General features: G+C 39.9%; 1 protein-coding gene across 1 annotated transcript in view; it reads left to right on the forward strand.

Moving 5' to 3' along the window:
- The first annotated feature begins 1,396 nt into the window (after window positions 1–1,396).
- kcnh5b (potassium voltage-gated channel, subfamily H (eag-related), member 5b) overlaps window positions 1,397–22,449 on the forward strand; it is a 206,470-nt gene continuing 185,417 nt past the window's right edge. The window contains exons 1-4 of the mRNA XM_085256476.1: window positions 1,397–1,573; window positions 11,763–11,886; window positions 14,689–14,795; window positions 18,055–18,183. Coding sequence (XP_085112602.1) covers window positions 1,501–1,573; window positions 11,763–11,886; window positions 14,689–14,795; window positions 18,055–18,183 — 433 coding nt within the window. The 5' untranslated portion in view covers window positions 1,397–1,500. The remainder of the gene's footprint in view (window positions 1,574–11,762; window positions 11,887–14,688; window positions 14,796–18,054; window positions 18,184–22,449) is intronic.

Consider the following 22,449-nt stretch of genomic DNA (forward strand, 5'->3'; position numbering starts at 1 on the left):
AGTAATGCCGTTAGTGACGCCGTTATTGTAACGCCGTTATTCCCATCACTGGTGGTGACGTCAGCATGAAGTGTGGTCTCTTGCTCCAGTGGAGGCCTTCTGCTCCCAGGTGCCCCATTAATCCTTTATGCAAGCTAATGAGCGTTCCTGGGGGAAGCTCGCAGAGGGAGACACTAGTTTTACTGCTTCATACTAAAGCAACTCACAGTTACTTATCTGCTCACTATTTTGAATTATTCTGCTAGATTTCTCTCATGTACCATGTTTGAATTAGGAAGCACAGATAGTTTATTAAGGGTGGATGCAGGAAACAGCCAGCCTGACTCTGTCCTGAGATTAAAAAATGCATCTGTTGACAGCTCTAAATCTCACTGATTAACACACTATATCACTTTTGCTCAGCATGAATTGAAATAAAGTTAAAAAGGGGAATTTTGTGGTTGTTTGTTTCACTTGGCTCTTTATTTCTCCTGGCATTAATTCCTGCTGTGTTACAAGTTTGTCGATGAAAACCTGCCAGGTTTAACTCATTATACCTTCCTCCTTCCTCTAGTTGGGCCCTCTGCTCCAGTAGACCAACATTTAAGTTTTCCTTTCTGGTGCCTAAACAGTTAAATTGTTAACCTTATATTCTTGATCTGTAGATTGTCGATGCTGTGTATCCTATAACCGTAGATGGACGTGTCTATGAAATCAACTTAAAAAGAACTGTATTATGGTTTTAACACGCTTTTATGAATAGATCTTTTGAAAGAAATTGCCATTAAAACTTGATGTCTGTAAACTGACCAAGTATAGCTGATTTATTAATAATCTACAGCTACCTTTTGGTCCTCTGGTTCCAGCTTCTCCATTGGAAGTATTTGCTGCTTTCTTTCAGTCTGGGCTGATTTTCTGTTTTCATAAATTCTTCTTCAATCTTAAAATGCATGAAACTATGACTGATTACCACCATTTTCTGTGATGTTGGAGAGCAAACAATAAATTAGTCAACAGAGGAAAACACTTGGCAGATTAACCCTAATCAGAACAATAAGAAATAAATAAGCTGCAGTTCTAGTGCCAAATAATTTTAATTCTAATGCGTTATTGAGCAGTTATGTAAATTGTTTAGAAAATCTCATCAAAATGCAAATGAAAAACATAACTAGTCTGATATTGCCATCTGCGTTACTAACGATGCAAACCGAATGTGTGATAAATATATAAAGGTTCCACTTATTGCTAAATATTAGCCAGTAAACAGCATTTATTACACAAACATTACAGTACATCGTTATTTTGAAGAGCGAGCACTCGGCAGCCGACACGCATGCGTCCTGGAGCTCCGTGCAGGCAGCGGGATGTAGCGCCGCTGCTGTGGCTCAGTGCGCACCGAGCATCCAGAGCGCACGGTTACAATGAGCTTCCCCATCGGTCCGACTGAGAGCCAGCGTCAGTACCGACATCCCAGCAGCAGACACACCGCCACAGACACCAGCTCCGTCCGCCCGCAGCAGGATGCCCGGGGGAAAGAGAGGGCTTGTGGCACCGCAAAACACTTTTCTGGAGAACATAGTCCGGCGTTCAAGTGGTGAGTCCACGCGTAGGAGCGAAGCTTGCTTTGGGTTTGGTTTTACCAGATCGCTTGGACCAGGACTTTGATGGAAAACAGTGTGTGTGTGTGTGTGTGTGTGTGTGTGTGTGTGTGTGTGTGTGTGTGTGTGTGTGTGTGTGTGTGTTTTATATCAGTGCAACGAGGGAGGTTTGGAGGATATAATCACATAAAGTCACTTTATACCTGCATTTATTTGTTTGCTCCCCGTGTGAGGCAACGTGAACCCAATATTATTCATCAGCTGATGCCCGTCAAACCCAAGCAAGAGATAAAAAAGAAGCTGATTTCAGAAATGAGAATATTTTCCAATCACATTGGATTTTGTTTGCGTTAAGGTCCCTCAACAGTTACAGTTTACGCATCGCCTTTAACTTTTCATGTTAAATTATTGAGTTTATGCGAGGCCATTATGTCGCCAGTTTTTTTAAAATAAAGTTTTTTTTGTCATAAACTGAAGTTATTATTATTATTATTATTATTATTATTATTATTATTATTACACGGGAACAGACTGAAAGGACTACACAGTGGTTTGAATTTTTTATAGCATGCTCCGTCATGTAATGCTGTATCTGCGTTAGGTTTAGTTAGACGGAATGAACGATCTGCCTGGTTAAATAATAAAAACGTGCCCCCCTTTCCTTGAATTGCTAGGTATTACTCTGCATCACTGTTGACTGCTTTTTTGTGTTGTTTCTGCACGAGAGGGAAAAAAGCTATCTTTCTCGTAAACTGCGCCTTGTCTTGGCACCGGCCTGAAAACGCGCTCTCGTCTCTATTAGATTGATTGCTTTCCTTTATCTTCCCAAAAACGTCTGCCGGGTAATTGGCCGGAATGACTTGTGAACTGAGGAGGTTCAGGCTGTGTGGTGGTATTGAGGTCAAAAAGATGGTTCCGGAAAGGTGTTTCTGTCGCTTGCCCTTAGTCAAAAAAAAAAATTTGTTGTAGTTTCTCTCGTGTTATTTCGTTTTTTTTTTTTTTCTGTTTAAGAAATCACAAATGAAACTGTCTGGGATGATGTGAGTAGCAAAAGATGTTGATGTTGTACATTGTTCTCTGGCCTGTCAGCTCCTCCATACCTCAGGATTGAACAAAATCCATCACCGACTGTTTCAGTGCACCTTGGCATTGATTGTCCAAGTCTCTGATGCTCTGCTGGAGTGCTGGAATATTTTTTTCCAAAACCATATTCATTTGATATTTGATATTTTAATTATAGTGGAGGAGAGTGCTGTCACATAAATCCAAAATCTCCCATAACTATTCAACTGAACGGAGGTTAGTGACTGCAAAATTCACAGCACCTGGCTCACATCACTTTCAGATTTGGTGTTTATGTGCCCTATAGAAGTGAGCGTGGTCATCGGTAACACTGACAACTTCACCAGTGCCAAAATGTTCTGTCCCAGGATAAAAGCCTGAAAACACGCCAATCACTCTTCCATCAAGGGCACAAGGAGAGCCAAAAAAATAGCAAAATTCAAATTTACGTTTTACATTTACAAATGTAAACTTACATTTAAATGATGACAGCAGCCGAAGTGTGTTTATGTAGAACTTCAGTGAGTAATGATGGGTATACAACCCCAATTCCAAAAAATGGATCATGGCTTCTTCTTTGCAACCTGGATTTGTGGCTGGCATGGTGAACTCTGCTCACAGACAACGATTTCTAGAAAATGATGCTGTGATTTCCGACAGCATCTCTTTCAATTCCGTTCTACAGTTTATAGACATTGTTTTTTTGCAGATTGAGGTGAACCTCTGCCCATCATCACTTCTGAGAAACTCTCCCTCCCTAAGATGCTAATTTTATATCCAATCATGGTACTGACCAGTTAACAAAAGTTCCTTTAGCAGTTTGTTTTACTTTTCCAGCCCTCTGCATGTTCTGTTTCACTAAATCTATGAAACGTCGCTGAAGTCTTCTTTGTTTGCTCATGCATATCCACTATCCCTCCTCTGCACATGTCCAAACCATCTCAGTTTTGCCTCTCTAACTTTATTGCCCAACCTCTACTCTTCATAGCTGCCATCGATTCCTCCTTATTGTTCCTCTTCACTTCCTTATTCGTTAACTTTCCTCCATCCACCTTTGTCTCTATCTCATTTACTTCATTCATCAGCTCCTCAAAACACTCCTAACATTTTCTCAGGACACACGCTTCACTCATTAGTACATTTCCCTCTCTATCTTCAATCGCTCTAACCTGCTGCTCATCCTTTCCGGCCTGAGCTCTCTGCCTACCCAGTCAGTACAAGATATGCAAATCACAGCATTCTGTTTTGTTTTATATTTTAAAAAGCATCCTAGTTTTTTGGAGTTGGGGTTGTATTTCCAGCTGGAAGTTGAGTACTGCTAAGCACCTCCTGTCATTTTTAAGGACATTGGAATGTGTTGGTAGGATGAGCTCTTACAGCACAACAGATTAAAAAAAACAAAAGACTTTAAATGTATTATTTCTTTCATTCGGCTTTAATAAAAATTAAACAGTAACAGGTTTCATAGCCTGTCACACAGTTCTCTGAAAATTGAATCAGAGCTGTTAACTTTGGAATAATCTATTAAAAGTGGGTTTTAATAAAGTCCCACGATGGCTTTAGTTTTTCTTCAGGTGCTCCCGTGGTATCTGCCTTCAGGCAGCCATACTGGGCAGATACCACAGTCCAGCTAACAACTTGGCTGGGATGAAAGAGGAGAGTGGGAAAAGGTCAAGATGATTCAATGTGTTTTTTGTGTGTGTGGCATTAAGTCTTAGTCAGCACTTTAATTTTAAAGAGCCCACAGGAGGCTGCAGTCATCAGGTTTCAGGCTTAAAACGAGAAGGTGATAAATTAAGTAACTCCCGTTCCCTTTAGTGCTGAAAAATCTGTTAAGTAATTGTTTGGAAAGTGATGCAGAGAACAGATGAGGCTGATCTTGTTCCGGACTCTTCTGTCCATCTCACCCCTTACCCATGATGCTCTGCGGATTTTTTGGGGAATCATTTTTCAGCTCCATCAGCATGTGAGCCTGAAGCATTTTGCACTAAATTAAATAAAAAAGTTATTTTAATCAAATGCCTGTTTCAAACTAAACTTTTGGGTGAATGAAAAATCTGGAGATGTTCTCCTGTGGGTGGTGCCAGAGAACACATCATATTAGGCTCAGTGGAGATGGTGGAAGGTGGACAAGACCAGGTGAAAGTCTCAGATGTATTGGCAACCCATAAGTTTTTTCAGTTGTTCATTTACTAGATTGTTAGTGCAGACATCTGAGACTCGTGTAAGACTTGGCTTAGTTTTCATCAGTTCGCTGAACTCTGAATAAGATTTGAGGTTATGCTTTGCTGAGCTGATTATAAGTGAACTTACACCAAAAGTCCTCCTAGAAGCAAATTGTTTGTTTTTGCTTTGTGCATTTAAAAATCTTCAGTTTTCCTGAAACCACATACCACATTTCCATTTTCTGTAGGGTGTTTGAATGTTCTCTCTGGGTACTCTGGTTTTCTCCCACAGTCCAAAGACACGCAGTTTGTGGGGTTAATTGGTGGTTCTAAGTTGGACGTAGGTGTGAATGGTCTGTCTCTCTGTATAATCCCACCTCTTGCCCTATGGAGCAGGGACAGGCTCCACTACGTGGAAGTGGATTGATGGAAATTTCCAGCTAATCTGGTGTTGTGGGACATTGATTCAAAGGTTTTATTTCACACAAATAATATCCCTGCTGAGCTCTAAAGAACCCACTCTATACAGTACTTGGATTTTCTTTTCCATTGAATCCAGGAAAAAAAATAGTTACAGTGAAGTTTAAAAATATTATCCGTGATGCTTCCACAACCACAAAAACAAAATTCAAGGTGTTTTTACAAGCCATGTCCTGTTTGGATATGGCCTTCCACTCCTCATTTTTCATGTTGTAGAAGCGCTTTCTCATAACAGGAGGGGCTGTTAAAAGAAAAAAACTTCTCTTCTTGTAGCAGGAAAGAAAAACGTGTCAGTGGAGACATAAAATCAGTGAGAATATCATTTTAAAACAAAGTCACTGAAAACCAGCCCCAGGTGATACTTTGACTGTCAGCCTGCTGTTACGGCTTCATGAAGACAGTTAATATTATAAAAGGTCACCGTTCCCCTTTGAATATACTCGCACACTTTCAAATGCCATCTATATGCTTTTCCAGTATATCTGTGGTCACATGATCATTGCAAGGCGTTCAGCTGATGAGTTTTTAAAAAATATACAATTGTTAAAAATCAAATATCACCCAGTCAGTGCTGGCAGGCCAATGCAGTGATAGAGGTTTTCCCCTGACTACAGCAAGAACGTTTTTATGATCGCTTTTTTTTTATCATTAGATGGCTGACTGGTGAAATCAATAGAGTGTGCTGCTTGAGGGTTTTACTCATCAGTCTGTAAATGGCTGAAAGAGCTGCTGACACACCTTCAACAACTCATCCGCTCGTGTCTCACTGCAGAAATTTTATTGTCTTTCCAGAGCTTAAATGCTGTTTCACAGAGTTTTCCTCAATGCTGTAAATGTAGAATAGGTGGAAATGCTGCTTTTTGTGCATACATGCAGTCTTATTTGATTGGCTGCTACAGTATCTTTTCATCCTAAAATCCAGCCTTTTACCAGCCAACTGTTTTTATTTTGGAAGAGAGAAGTCTCTCTGAGTTACCAGGACAATATTCCTGGCAGGTGATAAGGGACATCACTGCTTTTGCATGTTCATTCCAAATACTGCTGTCTGTTTTTTTGACTTCTCAGACATGTTAACCAATGAGTTAGCTTCATAAATATCCATTCTCTTCCGCTTATTCAATTCAGGCCCACATTGGGGTTGGAGCCTATCCCAGCTGTCTTAAATCAGCGGTCCCCAACCTTTTTTGCGCCACAGACCAGTTTAATGTCAGACAATGTTTGCACGGACCGGCCTTTCAGGTGTCGCGGACAAATACAACAAAATAAAATGATACAACCAAGACAAAAACTGTGGTCTTTTGTAAATATAATAATAAATGTGAATTCACTGTGTAATTGTGTAAATTTATTAGCAGCGTCCTCCTGAAATGCGCCAACAACATTGAGAGCAACGTCCTCCTTTAATGCTCTCTGGTCGCTATGGTAATGCGTAAATATTTCTTTCAAAATAAGACACACAACTACAACACGGGAAAAGACAGAGTTAATGATAAAAACCCTGAAAACCATAAATTTCACACCCGAGCCTTATCTCTCGCGGCCAGGTACCAAACAACTCACGGACCAGTACAGGTCTGTGGCCCGGGGGTATGGGAGCGCTGTCTTAGGGTGAGAGGCAAGAGACCGTTAGCCTCACATAGAGACAACCATTCGGGCACCTAGAAACATCATTTAATCTAACCCCACTAACTGCATGTCTCTGGGCTGTGGGAGGAAGCTGGAGTACCTGGAGAGAACGCAAACACGGGTTGAACATGCTCCACACAGAAAGACCGGCCTGATGGTGGAAAAGGAGGTGTATGCTGTGAGGCAACAGTGTTAATCACTGCACCACCATGCAGCCCTTAAATATACTTTATATAATTAGTTACTATTACAGTGAACCTTTATTTACTTTGTTAACATTATGATATTGTTATTTGCTGTAATCACCTACTTTTTAATGGAAAGAGCCTTGAAAATGAAACAGTTGTTACTATTTTCTTGCTCGTGTGTTTTGTTGTGATTTCAAGGAGATGCAAACATCGGAGAGATCGGATAGATTTAGCTGAAGTCTTTTGGGATTTCCTTATGCAGCAGCTGACTGTCAGCTTGAGGATGTTTAGGTGTATAAAACAGACAGCGACAGGAGAGTTTGGGAGATGTGTTGTGCACGGCTTAACAATGAAAAGGTTATTTACTTTAAAAGCTCAGCTGCCTCTTTAGCTCAGCGGGTGAGCAGACAACCTCGTGGCCAGAGTGCAGCAGCCTGGCTTCAAGTAACCCATGGACCTTTGTAGCATGTCTTCCCTCTTCTCTCTCTCTCCCTCCCCCTTTTCTGTCCATTTTCACTGCTTTACTATTTAATAAATGCAAACATCCATCCATCCATTCACTTCCACTTATCCTTTTTCAGGGTCACGGGGGGCGCTGGAGCCTATCCCAGCTGTCATAGGGCGAAAGGCGGGGTACACCCTGGACAGGTCGCCAGTCTGTCGCAGGGCTAACACATAGGGACAGACAACCATTCACACCTAGTGGCAATTTGGATTATCCAATTAACCTATCCCCACAAGCTGCATGTCTTTGGACGGTGGGAGGAAGCCGGAGTACCCGGAGAGAACCCACGCAAACACGGGGAGAACATGCAAACTCCACACAGAAAGACCCCGGCCTGGTGTTGGAATTGAACTCAGGACCTTCTTGCTGTGAGGCAACAGTGCTAACCACCGTGCCACCGTGCTGCCCATGTAAACATGCCAAAAAAAAAAAAAAAAAAAAAACCCTTAAAAGATCATCTTGGCCCATTATGATTAGGGTGTTATTTCTCTGAGTTTGGCTATCAGTTATATATATTATTAAATGGTTCAGCAATATCTGGGTATTTCATAGCATGAAGAGCAGTCATGGCTGTTTCCAGCTTTTCCAAAAACAAGATGGTAAAAGTTGATGCACTAGATGGCTTTTACTTTGAAAAGACTCTAAGGAATTAAACAAAGTTTTGGCCTACCCTGCAGTGCTGCTGATTGGGCTGTGTTTAGTGTGATAGGTTGATGCATAACTCATGAGCAGTGATAATTTGTTGGGTTAGGCACAAGGAGGGAATCAAAGGCACAGTGGGGCCAGAGCCATCAAGTAAGTAAATCTTTCTCATGGGCTGTTTTAATTTCAAGTAAAGGAATAATGTGTTTTGTTTTATTTCATTGTTGTACACAAACAATACCCGTCCTCCATATTTCTTTAGTCATAGTTGCTCCTGATAAAGAGTCATTTATCATTTTTAGCTTTGATTGTATTGAAATGCAGGACTTAGTCTTTTCACAAGTGTAGCCTTTTTTACTGGTCATTGGAGCACAGGCGCTACACCTCAAATACATTAAGAGTAAAAAACTGAACCTCGCTAATCCTGAAACCCAATGTGTGTGTGTTTTAATATACTCCAGATAATTTATGTACAAAAAATTGAATATGTCATTGGGACTGCTCACATCTGTTAAACTTTAGCAGCATTATGATGTGCATGAGATTTGTACAGCTAATTGTTAAACAGTCAAAACCTTCTGCATTGTTCTCCTCAGTGACCAAGCTATCACCATGCAGAATATATCAAATGAATTATTAATGTCTGTGTGGTTAAAAAGGGAAAGGAGAAAGGGCAAGAAGCTGCTGGTGGTATTTTTCCTCTGCCCTGATGTTTCTGCAGTCTCATTTTTGCCAGACTGTAGCTGCTGGGTAACTCATTCAGGTTGAACAAGAGGGTTGGGGAGGTTTATGATTTTCTCACTCATTCTTATAGATTGCATGTCTGGGGGAATTTGTGTTCATTCTTGTTCATAAGGTCATGTCCATTATTTATTTTGTCCTTATAAGTAAAACTGACTTGAAGAATCAGGTTCAGGTGATTTTTGTATCCATAAAGTTCGACCAAATATTCATGATGCAGATGTGTTTTTCTATCTGATAAGCTAAACAATGAATAAAATGAAAACAGTAATAAACACTAACAAAATATATAGCATACTATACATGGTATTAGGGCAGGGCAATATGGCCAAAAATATTTATCACGATATAATATTTTAAAATTTACGATAACGATATAACTGACGATATAAATGACGCGAGACAAAATACTTTACAACTCCACATCCACAACCCATCAATATATTTTCACTTAAACAAGCAGCTGTTTTTTATGTGCATTAAAGTTATATAAAAATTTAACAGTGCAAATGCAAATTCCTTGCTGAAAGTTTAACTAAAAGGCATGTCCAGTGGAAATTGGCCGACATATCTTCAGCCATGTATAATTTCCACAAAACCTAGATTATACACACACAATAGGGTAATATTATGTTGAAGCACAGTACGTATCACTCCGCGAGGCTCCTGCCTACAATAGCCGTAATGCTCCGACAATCCATCAAGCGGTGCAGGTTCGTAGCTTCGTAGTAAAACATTTTTTGACAGATTTTCGAGCGCCGTGTACCACATAAAATCAGTTCGAGGTCAGTAACATTATATCTTCACTAACATTATACCGGTATTACCGTGAACGGTATGATATGGCGCAAGCCCTACATGGTACACTGTACACAGCAAAATCTCCAGTGTTAAATTAACACTAGAGAGTGTCTATATGGGTCCACACCTCTGAGTGTTAAATACAACACTGTTGAGTGTTAAATTAACACTTTTGACAGTGTTATATGTTTAAAAGTAACCTAGTCAGTTTTGAAGATTAACAAAGACTAACACTGAGCAGTGCTGATTTTCTAACACTGGAAAATAACTCAAAATGTTAGAAATATTCCAGTGTTAGAAAATCAGCACTGCTCAGTGTTAGTCTTTGTACAGGCAGGGAATTATTTATAATACAATGTTACAGTGTTTAAGAGAAATAAGTATTTGATCCCTACAAAACCATCAAAAGGCAAACAGGAAGCTTGGTGAGAAGGTGACAACTTTTGGTTCAGTTATTTGGAAACAGAGGAAATGAACTTCAGTCGCCTTCAGTCTGGAGCTCTGTGCATCTCCATCCAGCTCCATCAAGTCTCAAGGGTTGAGGAGGCTCATAAAACAGGTGGTGGATCAGCCCAAAGCTACACAAGAGGAGCTTGTTAACGATCTGAAGACAACCACAGTAACCAAGAACTGCACTGGTAACACACTACATTATAATGGACTCAAATTTTGCAGCCCCATCTTAGGTTTGACAGTAAACATCTAAATGAGTTGGAGAAGGCTTAGGAGAAAGTGTCGTGGTCAAAGAAGAACCAAAATTAAGCTCGACTCGCCATGTTTGGAGGAAGAGAAATGCTGAGGATGACCCAAAGAACATCATCCTCACAGTCAAGCATGGAGGTGGAAACATTATGCTTTAGGGTTGTTTTTCTGTTAAGGGTACAGGATGACTTCACAGTATTAAGGAGTGGCTGTAGCTCGGGAGGTAGAGCAGATCATCTACTGATCGGAAGGTTAGTGCTTCGATCCCTGCCGATCCCGGGCATGCCAAGATACTAACCCCAAGTTCTCTTCGATACATCCATCGGAGTATGAATGAGCGTGAATATTAGATAGTAAACATTGAAGGATGTGCTTGTGTGAATGGGTGTGATTGGGTGAATGTGCATGTTATAGCTTTGAGTGCTCAGGGGGAGTAGAAAAGCACTATATAAGAATCAGTCGATTTACCCCTTAAAATCATGGACGAGACACTGAAGATGGATCATGGAGCTTCCAGCATGGCAATGACCCAAAACATTTTGCTCAGGCACCAGAAGCACATTAAGGTCATTGAGTAGCCTAACCAGTGTTGATTTGATTCAGGCTGACTGTCTTGAAGTAAGCCTTACTCAGTTCCTTATTCCATAGGGCACACATACGGCTGCAGCTTTTAAGTTCAGAGTTTTTGAAGTCTGTCTTACTGCATGCTGGCTCACAGAGTTCTTGCTTGCTGTAATCGTTCCTCCTCATGTTACCAGTGCAGCATGTCCCCTCCGCTGTGAGAAGTTGTTTCAGAGTTAGTCTTTTTAGTGTAAAACACCCTCTAAACCTGCTTTTAGCTTTATTGATGGTCAAACCATTTCCTCTGGTTTAATAGCTTTGCAACAAGAGCTCTAACAAATCGGTTTAAAGTCGAATCACTTTTTTGTGGTTTGGCTAAACAAAAGGTTCATTACTAGTATAATAATATAGTATATTTAAAGCAAAGCTTAATGAACCTTTACAATCAGTTTTCAAAGATCAATTAAAGTATGCATCCTCTGAAATTCTGAGGTCCTCAAACCAGAGACTCTCCTTTAATCTCTTCCCACTAAGACTACAAACAGAACAACATGTTGGCTTCATGAAAAGCAAAACTAAAACTGACACGGCCAGTCTAACACATCTTTATCCAGTCCTCCTCAGAGGCTAAGAAGCTTTGTAGCCTTTTATCTGTTATTTATATTTGATGCTGTCTGGAGCTGATGTTCTGTCTTTCCTGTCTGTCTGTCAGAGACCAGCTTTCTCCTGGGAAACGCCCAGATCGTGGAGTGGCCCATAGTTTACAGTAATGACGGATTCTGCAAGCTGTCTGGCTTCCACAGAGCCGAGGTCATGCAGAAGAGCAGCACATGCAGGTACAAGTCAAATTAGATTTTGTATCATTACCAGACATTTGAAGTGGACCTGATATGTTTTTATTTGTTTTCTGGCATATATTTACTGTTGCACTGAAGGATGTTCAAATTAAAAATATCTGAAAGTTCAGGTAATAAACTGAAAAACTTAGTAAACTGCAGTCAGAGCAGTTTACTTGTATGTGATTGGCTGCGACCAAAGTCGACCTGCCTGCTTGTTGTTTGAGCCTAACATCTGGAAGGAACAGCCAATCAGAAGAAAGTTGGCTAAAACACAGCTTAAGACAGTGGGTTGATTGAGGGGTGCATCAAGGTCCAGCATGAGATCAACTATTTTGAACTCTGAATTATGCAGAGCTACTGTCTTTGAGTCCAAGAAGAAAAAAGGTGGAAATAAGAATAGGTTCATTTTAAAGACTGCAAATATGCACGTATTGTTGTGTAACAGCATTATTAGTTATAGCGTGGTAATGGAGCAATAATCCAATCCCAGTTTAGGTATATATGCATTAAATTTCATCTTCACATTTGCATACAGTCCTTTGCTGAATTTCTAGTAGACTCATATGTCTTATTTAGCTCCCGGGTTTATGCATTTTTAATGGTTTATTCTTCAGTGAAGAGTGGGACTCATAAAAAACCAATATATATTTATATATTTTTTTCAACACTATTGTATTTATAACCACACCAGACTAGCCATGATTCACAGCTCAAACCCTGTCACTTTCAAAGTTCTCTATTTAGCCTGCAAAGATACACACAAACAAAGAAAAGGTTTCAAAGTGTCAGTTGTTTTGCACCTCCCTAATTCTGTCCTCCTCTAGCCAAAAGAAAAACTCTTGTTTTGAAAGAGAGGAAGTAGAGAGAGGATGGCACACCACTCAGTGAGTGTCTGAAATGAATCCAGTCTGGAGCTGTCAGGGGAGCTCTTCCCGGTCCACCTCGAGGACGGTGCCCTGCTCGCCTGTCAGTCAAGATGTTTTAAAATTTGACTCCCTTTCCTCAGGCTGCTCTCAGATGTGACTGGAGGGTGGTGTGTGTGTGTGTGTGTGTGGCGTGGGTGGGGGTGGGGTCGGCCTTGACTAGCCTGCAGCTAAAAAGACTCCATTCGGACACTGAGCTGAGTGAGAACAGAGACACGGATTTATCCCTGTGCTTCCTGCTGCTCTGGGCTGAAGAGGACACTGAGACTGACAATGCGCTCAGTCGTGACACTGAGAGGATTGAAGAGGCCACTGAGAGCTTAAACTTACAGGCTGCTGCCAAACTGATGGAAGACAGCAGCCTGTTAATGGGGTCCAGAGACATTTCTTTTTCTTTTTAGTCTTTTAACTGTGGTACAAAAGGTATGAATCGGTAACAGTGGTGCAGATGTGCTGACATTTCACATAAAATCCTAATAGCAGTAAGTCAAGGAAAAAACAAAACAATTTCATAAAAAGTGAAGGTAGACCTCTTCAGCTGCGAATTGAAGATGAAACATTATGCTATACAAATTGCAGTGTTTTGCTTTTGGATTTTTATCAGCCAACCTACAAAGGACTCGTGTCTTAGACTGGTCCCATAGGCCGATCACCACACCACTACACGTGTATTGCTGGATTTCCCAGTAATTCAACATGCAAATGTGGAAAGCCAAAGCCCGTGAAAGCAGGAGACCCCCATACAGAACAAGAAAGATATGACATTAATTAACTTAAGAACTGTGGGCAGATTAAGCAGCTTTAGTCTGCCCACACTGATTCACAGATTCACTTATTGGATGGATAGAAAGGCCAGCGGAGGATGTGGGCTGGCACTGACAACAGCTAATCCTAAACTAATGCTGTGCTTGATTTTTCACATCATTTCACTGAACAATTTTCCTTATGCCTGTCTTCAGCTCGCAGTAAGGCCAGGTTGAATTTTCCACTCTGCTTACTAATATGTCTGACATCACTGGTGACATTGCTAGAAGGCGACATTCAACTTTGGCCCATTCCATTAGAGGTTAGAGGGTGGGGTTAGATGTCAAATCCCAGTTTTCTGAAAATGTCCAATTTCTGTGTTCACATCATGGTGCTGTGGTGGGTAGCACTGGTGCCTTACAGTAATGGTCCTAGGTTTGAATCCAGTCTGTAGTCTTTCCATGTGGGGCTTTAGCCTTTCTTTGGTAGACCTGTCCGGGGTGTACCCTGTCTCTTGTTGTATGATAGCTGCTGTTGGCTCCTGCATCCCTGATTTGGATTTAAAAAAATGGATGGCTATACTCTGCATTTCTAACCAAAAGATGTTGAAATTTAATAAAATCCTCATTTTAAGTTCTTTGGCAAAGCTGGAAGAAAACATAAAAGCATTTACTGAACTCAAGGATGAACTGATCAGGATCTGGTCACTGAGTTTGTTTGTGTATCAAGGAAAGATCAAGTGAAAGTCTAAACTGGTATTTCATTTTCAAATGGTCGATGGTCACCTGCACTGTGGCAGCATAATGGATAAAATAGTGACTGAATCTGTGCCCACTCTAAAAAGTACAAATGTGTGTGGATGTGCAAACTGGAACTGGAATTTGATCTTGGAAAACAAAGTAGGAGAAATGTATAAATGTTCCCTTTATGGGACATCCCTGTGAGCCCAATTTATCCTTTAGCCGTTGCATCACTTTATTCTATTGAACCAAACATAAGAATTAATGGAGTTTTGATGGTGAGATAACACATTGACAGTACCATTAATAACATATATGAAATATCATACAGAGGCATGAAAGACTGATGATTGATTGTTGCAGTTTCTCATATTGCTTATTTCCCTTCACAGTTTTATGTACGGAGAGCTGACAGACAAGAAGACCATCGATAAAGTCAGACAGACGTTCGACAATTATGAATCTAACTGCTTTGAAATCCTGCTGTACAGAAAGAACAGTGAGTGTTCACTTCAGTTATTTCTTGATGTGTCTCATCATGTCTTTTATGTAATTTTTTAACACATATACATTACTGATAGCCTTCTGTCTGCATTGTTGTCACCATTTCTATCAGTGTGTATTCAGTTGAGTTATGTTAAGTTCAGTTATGTTTTTGTATTCTGATTTTAACATTCTATCAATCGATTATTTCTAATGAACATGTTCTTTTCATTTTTATTTTATTTTACATGTCCTTGACAGACTTTTTTTTATTTATATGTCTTTAAGGATGTGAGATTTAAATCACTGCTCATGTTAGATAAAGGCAATAAATGGAGGGCAGATACAATTTGATAAAATGAATTTAAAAATGTAAACACAGTGTTGTTGACTGTGTATTTGAACAATAGTAAAGTATACCAACTGGGCATAACATTATGACCACCTGCCTTGCCTCATCCAGCTTGACTTCTTTCCATAGTGCATCCTGGTGCCAGGTATTTCCCATGTAAGTGACGCAGATGTATCCGGTTTTCCACACGATGTAAAAGATTCATCATCACCTTTTTCCATTCCTCCGTTCTCCAATGCTGATGCTCACATGGCCACTGTTGGTGCTCTCGGCATGGATATTAGTCAGCGTGGTCACCCTGACTGGTCTGCGGCTATGCAGCCCCATACAGAACAAATTGTGATGTACTGTGGATTCTGACATGTTTCTATCAGAACCAGCTTTAACTTTACTGGCAATTTGAGCTAAAATAGCTCATCTGTTGGATCACATGGAACAGATTTCGCTCGACACATATGAATGAGACTTGGCTGCCCATGACCCTGTTGCTGGTTCACCACTGTTTCTTCTGTGGGCCTCTTTTGATAGATACTATCCACTGCAGGAAAAACCCAGAGCCCGTCACAGGTCCTTGTGAAAGTTGCTTAAATCCTTACACTTGCCTCTTTTTCCTTCTTCTAACACATTAACTTTAAGGACTAAATGGACTCTTTATCTGTATAAGGTCTTTAAGTCTGAGCTGTGTCCGGGTCCAAAGTCAAACGAACACTGCAGCATCACTGAGAGTTTAAAAACTGTATAAATTCTGTCATCTGTAATAAAATGATCAGTATGGCTGCTCTACCAGGTGTAACAATTAAGTTTAACATTCAGGCATCCATGAAAACAGGTTTTATGAAGTTAAACAGAGTAAGAAGATAGCAGGGAGTTAGCTCGCTAGTTTCCATCTAAACATACCATGTTCTGACTGAGGGATTTCTGAAAAAATTAAAACATACAGCTCTGTTATCACTTCTGACATAAATGAAGACAGAAAACTAAACAGTAGTGACGTTTGTAGGGCTACTGAAGTTGGGCTAGCTGGTATGTAACGGTGTGCTACATGGTGGCTAGCTACACAGCTAGGGTTAGCATACTATAAACACATTACCACAGTGAAAACTTTTTTCCACTTGATAAAAGTTAACGTGAGGGTTCCCGATGGTTAGGGACAAACACAATTGTATGACAGAATCCTGAAAATGGACCAAACAACTGAACAACTGAGATAATCCATCCACAATACCAGGTTAGTCATTAATATACTGCTGCCTGTGCTGGGCTGTAATCACATAACAAGGTTTTAAAAACTGAGCTTTAGAATGAACAGTGGTAATAAAAACTGAGAGAGGTGGACAGTGATTACAGCCTTTTTTTTAGAGGCTTCTTCAGATTAAGTAGAACAAGATACAAAGCATTAAAATACGTTAAAAACACAACAACCTTAATAAACGCAGAGTAGTTTGGACCCGGAAGCAGGGTTCATATGTCAACACTTAAAGACCGGATATCCCACCCACTAACAGGAGCCATGAGCCATTCACTTTACCTGTCAGTGCTTATAATGTTAACCTGAGAGGTACTAGATCAGCGTGTTAGGACAACTGACAAGCTGGAACTACAAAATGGTCCATCTTTGAGTGCAGAATGGAGAAGGAAATAAAAACTTTTACCATGGCACAAATTTGATGACAAATTATGAGAGCAGGGCCCTCATAGAGGCGTTTGTGTAATACGTGAATGAGGCGAATTCTTTATGTGTGAAGTATTTTCTCTTCTTTTCCTTAGTACACGTAGATTAATTGTTTTGCTTCTTTATCTACTGGCTTCCTTAGGGTGCCATCCACTGCCCCCTTAAAAGCGGAAAGAATATCACTTTGACCTCTGACACATCCACTTAGTTCAATTGCCATGTTTACCACTCTCACAAAGTACCCAAGTGCCACGCGAGTGCTGGTTCAGGACTCAACTCAGCCTTTTGTACTAATGAGTTAGCATGTTCATTGCCACAAAATTGCTTAAATTTCAAAGTAAGAAAGCAGAATATGATATTTCTTTTTATTTGACTTGTGTTTTTAAAATAAATTAAATTAAATTTTATTTATATAGCACCAAATTACAACAACATTCATCTCAAGGTGCTTATATACAATCAGACGACCCCCTATGAGCAAGCACTTTTTGAAAAAAATACCCTTTAACCAGATATAAAAATAATGGTTATCACACACTGGTGTGTAATTCAGTTGTTTTCTTTATTAAGATAAATATCTCTAAAATCCATTATTGGCATATAGATTTAAACGTATATATATATATATATATATATATTTTTTTTTTTTTACATTTATTTTAATATCTGATACAGACTTATGAAACCAACCACATTTGACTCAGTGGCACAAAGATTGTCTTCTGAGAGTCTTAATGTGGTTGCTTGGTCCTGATAATGGAGCATAATTAATGGCTAGATTATATTTATATCTGCCCTCTGTTGATTGTTTGAGCAAGCCCAGAGCAGCAATTTAGATGTGAAATCACTTTAATCTGTTTTCTGCAAAGACAGCAGAGATGTCATAAAAGCTAGTGCAGTAATAAAACATTTTTTTTCCACAAATTGTTCCACAAATTGTTCCAACATATATTTTTCACATTTTGAAAGAAGTGGTCAAAGGTTTGTGGACACCCTAACACAAACCCCTAATGGAAGCATTGATAAGTAGTTTGAAAAATTCTTTTAGTAAAGCAACATAAAAGTATAATGTTTCAAACCTAGTAAGGATTCCACAAGAGATTGTTCAGATTACATTTGGTAAGGTTATTTCGAGCATCATGGATGTTAAATCCTCAATGGTGACACTGTCTTGGGTCTATTTGTTATTTTGTTTTATAGTGACTCCCTTTGGACATATGTACTCTAAGATTTGATGATGTTTTGTTGCAGGAAGTCCTGTTTGGTTCTACATGCAAGTGGCTCCCATCAGGAATGAGAATGACAAGGTGGTGCTGTTCCTCTGCACTTTTAAGGACATTACCCTCTTCAAGCAGCCCATCGAAGATGAAACTACTAAAGGTGGGTGTTTTCACACTGCACAAATGTTTCTCTCCTTTTGTTGAAGATAAGTTTTGTGTGGAGGACGACGGAGGGCCCAAAGTCTTGACAGATTTGAAAACCCGACGCTCCCTAGTGCAGATGATGATCAGCTTGGTGCTCTGAACCACTTGAAAAGATTGTGTTGTGTTTCTGGTTTATTAGACAGCAACACACTATGAAGAATAACAGCAGAGCAGTGCAGGGCATGACATGTGACAAAATGTCTGAGAGCAAAAGAAATTAATACATGGCTGGATGCTCCAATGCAATCTAACGCCACTTGGCTTGTGATCGGACGTGTAATTAGCTTTCTTCATCCTTGTCCTTCAACAGCTTTTTTCTTCCTTTCTCTCCATCTCCTTCTGCATATGTACACTCCTACACTTTATTCTTTTCCTTTTATTACTTGATGTTTCTCTAAACTTCCTTCACCTTATCTTTAACTTTTCTTTATCATTCTCTACCTTTTCTTGCCCTTCATTTACGGTACTGACTTTCTCTTCCTTATCCTAGTTTCTTAGCTTTTCCTCCTCGTTCTTGCAGCTTTTTCTTTGAACACCTGTTTTGTTTATCATCCTTCTCTCTCTTCTTCTGTTTTGCTCAGTCATCGTCTTCGCCTTGCATTGAATTTTCTCTGATATTCTCTGGTTACTGATTGCTACCTCCGTTACATTCTCTGTGTAATTATGCCCATTATTCTTTTTATCCTTGCTGGCACAGTGCATTCCAATACCAGTTGGCTGACTGGTCCACCACTTTTGCTTCAAACTGCAGCTTTAGAGGTTTTTCCCCCTGGGGCCCTTATGATGTTGACACTTGTTCTTTTTTCTCAGTGGATGGCTGTGAAAATGGATACTCAAATTTACATTACCCTCAGGAAATGCCTGATATCGTTGGTGATCTGTTGACTTATCGGTATGTGCCATCGTCAGGCAAAATTTATCTGTCTTATTATCTCCAAGTTAATGTGATTTCTGTTAGTCTGGCCTGCACTTTGTGTCAAGTTCCAATTAGCAAATTAGTCTCAATTGTCATCCACCTCATCCTTCTGCTCCCTTTGACTCTGCGTACCAAACTCTCCTCTGTCCTTTCTCTCACGCTGAGAAGTCTCAGAAGATTAGTACTTGCTACAAACCTTTTTCCTTTCTTTTGTTTTTCATCCCAAGCTGAATGTGAAAAAAGGAACATGTCAAGTCTCTCTGCAGTTTCCCTGCAAAGCTGTCAGGTTGTGTTTGACAAGGTTCTGATGCTGTCAGGAGTCACTGGAGGAGTGGGTACCGGTGTTATCCTCCGTGCCCTGACTGATGTACAGTGTCAGCTCCCCGCCTTGGGAGTCAGTTCTGGTGCTGCCATTCTGGTGTGTTTTCCCTTTTTACAAGGATCATGCACCCTTCCCCCTTCATTGATATACAGGCACCTGTAAACATGTGCGCACACATGCACTGATGTATTCCTGCCTCCTCGCTGCAAAGATCTCCTCACTGTTCTCATGTGTGTTTCTTTTAATTAATTAATTTAAAGTGTTCTCAGCGACATGAAAAACATGGCCTGAATCAAAGCAATCGAACGATCGAAGCCTTAGTGGATCTATTCGTCACATTAGCGTGTTGACATCTTTGTGATTTAGCTGTGGCTGCTGCCTCTGACAGTGTGACAAACTTTGCTTAACATTTTGACAAAGTGAGGCATCAAGTTTTATGCAGTATGAGTGTACTTAGCTTATCCAAGTTAAAGTATTTTTGTACAGTAATGGTGCTGTAGAGAAGCTCTAAAAATGTTGTATTAAAGTATTCTCACAAACATTACAGTTGTTACATATTAATAACCCCAAAGCTATGTAGAATCTGAAAAAGCAGTGGCACCAAATTACTGAGTTGTTCCCTCAGTTATGCTGTAACAGTATTCAATCAGGGCCTTTTTCCAGGAAGCAGGTTCATCAAACTCTGAGTCTAGCCATAAGATCAGAGTGAGTCCAATAGACTCTGAGTATGATCATCTTGAGTTAACTACATGCATGCGTAGAGAAAAAAGCTCCTCGTCTGTGGAGCTGTAATAACACAAGTTATAATTATGGGTAAATTGTACCAGTGCTGAATATGAACATGTGCCAGTAAGGCCCAGAATATTGATTTAAGAAAATAAAAATAAAAAAGGGGAAAGTTTAGTTCACTCTGTCATCATCAGACACAGAAAAAAAAAGTTGCATACAAATATTTACATTTTTCGTGCTCTCCATGGTCACCATTTATCTTAGCTAACGTGAGTTTTCATTAGCTAAAGCTGCAATCTTAATTTGACATCACAGTTTGTGATTCCATCTAATTATTCAGCAAGTTAACAGAGGAAAAATGTAGGTGACAGAAGCTGAAGATAAAAACATTGACTGACACATCAGACATGTAACAGTTTATGGCCACTTCATTTTTTTTTAAATGAAATTCAATCAGCATTTAATGTACTGATGTGCTGTAACAGTCTGATTTTTAATGTTAGAGGATTTAATTATTTCTTCCATTACTGGATAAAAATGCTTAATGAGATTTACAGAAAAACTATGCTTTGTTTCCCAGTTTAACCTTTTTTTAATCTGATCTAAGATCAGCCTTTACTGATAGCTGATAGCTGTCATACAGTCAGTAGTAACTGTTTCACATTTAACTAAAAAAAATGCAGCTTTCCAAGTTTTGTAAGACATATATAGCGCTGTCTACTGTACATCAGCTAGATTTGACATATTTCATTATAGCTTTGGCGAGATGACCTATTTCAACCCATGAGAAACCAAGGTCACACAGGTGTTCTTGTTAAAGTTTCAACACTGACTCTCCCATAGCTTTCCTGACAGTAAAAATTGGTCTGGGCTCTTACGGGTTAAAATCAGGAATACAGACAAAATAAGCCCGCCTTGATTCACCTGAATGGGAAGAGCTGGGAAATTACCTCATCTGAAATGGATCTGGGCCTGATCTGGTCTGAATCTATGATCTTTATCCATTTTGGATCTGCACTGGATAGTTTCACTTTTCCTGTACGCCATCCTATGTTAACCCCACAGATGGTTGTGCAGGAAAATCTCAGTCGATCAGCAGTTTCTCAAACCAGCCTGCCTGGTACAAACAACCATGCCACATTCAGAGTTACTTAAGTCATATTTCTTCCCCAAACTGACACTCGTGACCTGCTGCCAGGTGATTGTCTGACTATATAGTTATGTTAACAAGTTGAACAAGTGTACCTGATAATAAAGTGGATGAATATTTACTGCCAATAAAGAAAATGCATTTTCATGTCTGTCAGTTTTGGATGGTATATTAAAAGTTTTTTAAAGTCATAGTTCATTAAAAGTCAAAGCAATGCTTTGTGTGTATAAAACACAACACTAATTTACTTAAAATTTATTTACAGTTAATATAAGTTCAAGCTAATGTAAACAGGGTTGGTTTGAGCAGAAAACAGTTTAGCATTTAATACTTTTAATCTTTTAATTTCTGACATTTCAACATGAAAATAAACATATTGTTAAAAAGGAATGGACTATTAAAGATATGGCTTCTTGTTCTGGACATGCATGTAAGTGCGTATAGTTTGACCTTTTAAAAGACAATCTCCTTGGTAACAAAGCTCCACCTCGCAGGTGGTGGTTTGACTGGCATACTCCAACTTCAGACCAGCTAGTGCACTGTGGTGTATTTCAGTACAGTACAGCTCATTAGAAGCCACAGAGAGGATGCAGCCTTTGCCTGCTGTGCCACAGAGCACACAGGGGCGTACTGGGTTCAGCAGTTTAGCCCGCCTGGTGATAAGGGGGGTGGGAGAGGCCGTTTGTAGGGAAGGGAGATTCGCTGCTGCAGGCGTTGGTGGAGTTGGCTCGTGCTGCAGACTAAAATTCACTCTGGGCTCCGTCTCTGGCTGCTCCCACAGCGCGGCATGCCACAGCATGTCAGCGTCATCAGAGTGGGAGATATTGCAGTAAAAATCTAACAGGGGATTTCAAATTCATTGTGTGCTTTCTTGACACCGTGTCCCCGTTTCACCTAAAAATAAACCATTTATACACATTTATTGGTCTAAAACCTGGATGTTTCTGCATGTGAGAAGAGATTTGCATTCTTTCCTTCATGTTTCCACTTAAACTGAGCTTTAAATGGTGCTTCTCCCACGAACCTAAAACATCTGGATCGAGACAATTTTCTTTGCACGTGGCTGATTGTGGTTATCAAGGTGAACCAGCTGCCCGGTGCTTAT

This window comes from Mchenga conophoros, linkage group LG19, assembly GCF_057382185.1.
Source record: "Mchenga conophoros isolate Kocher_MC1m ecotype Shallow Benthic linkage group LG19, M_conophoros_male_GT1.1, whole genome shotgun sequence".
In the NCBI taxonomy this organism is placed as follows: domain Eukaryota; kingdom Metazoa; phylum Chordata; class Actinopteri; order Cichliformes; family Cichlidae; genus Mchenga; species Mchenga conophoros.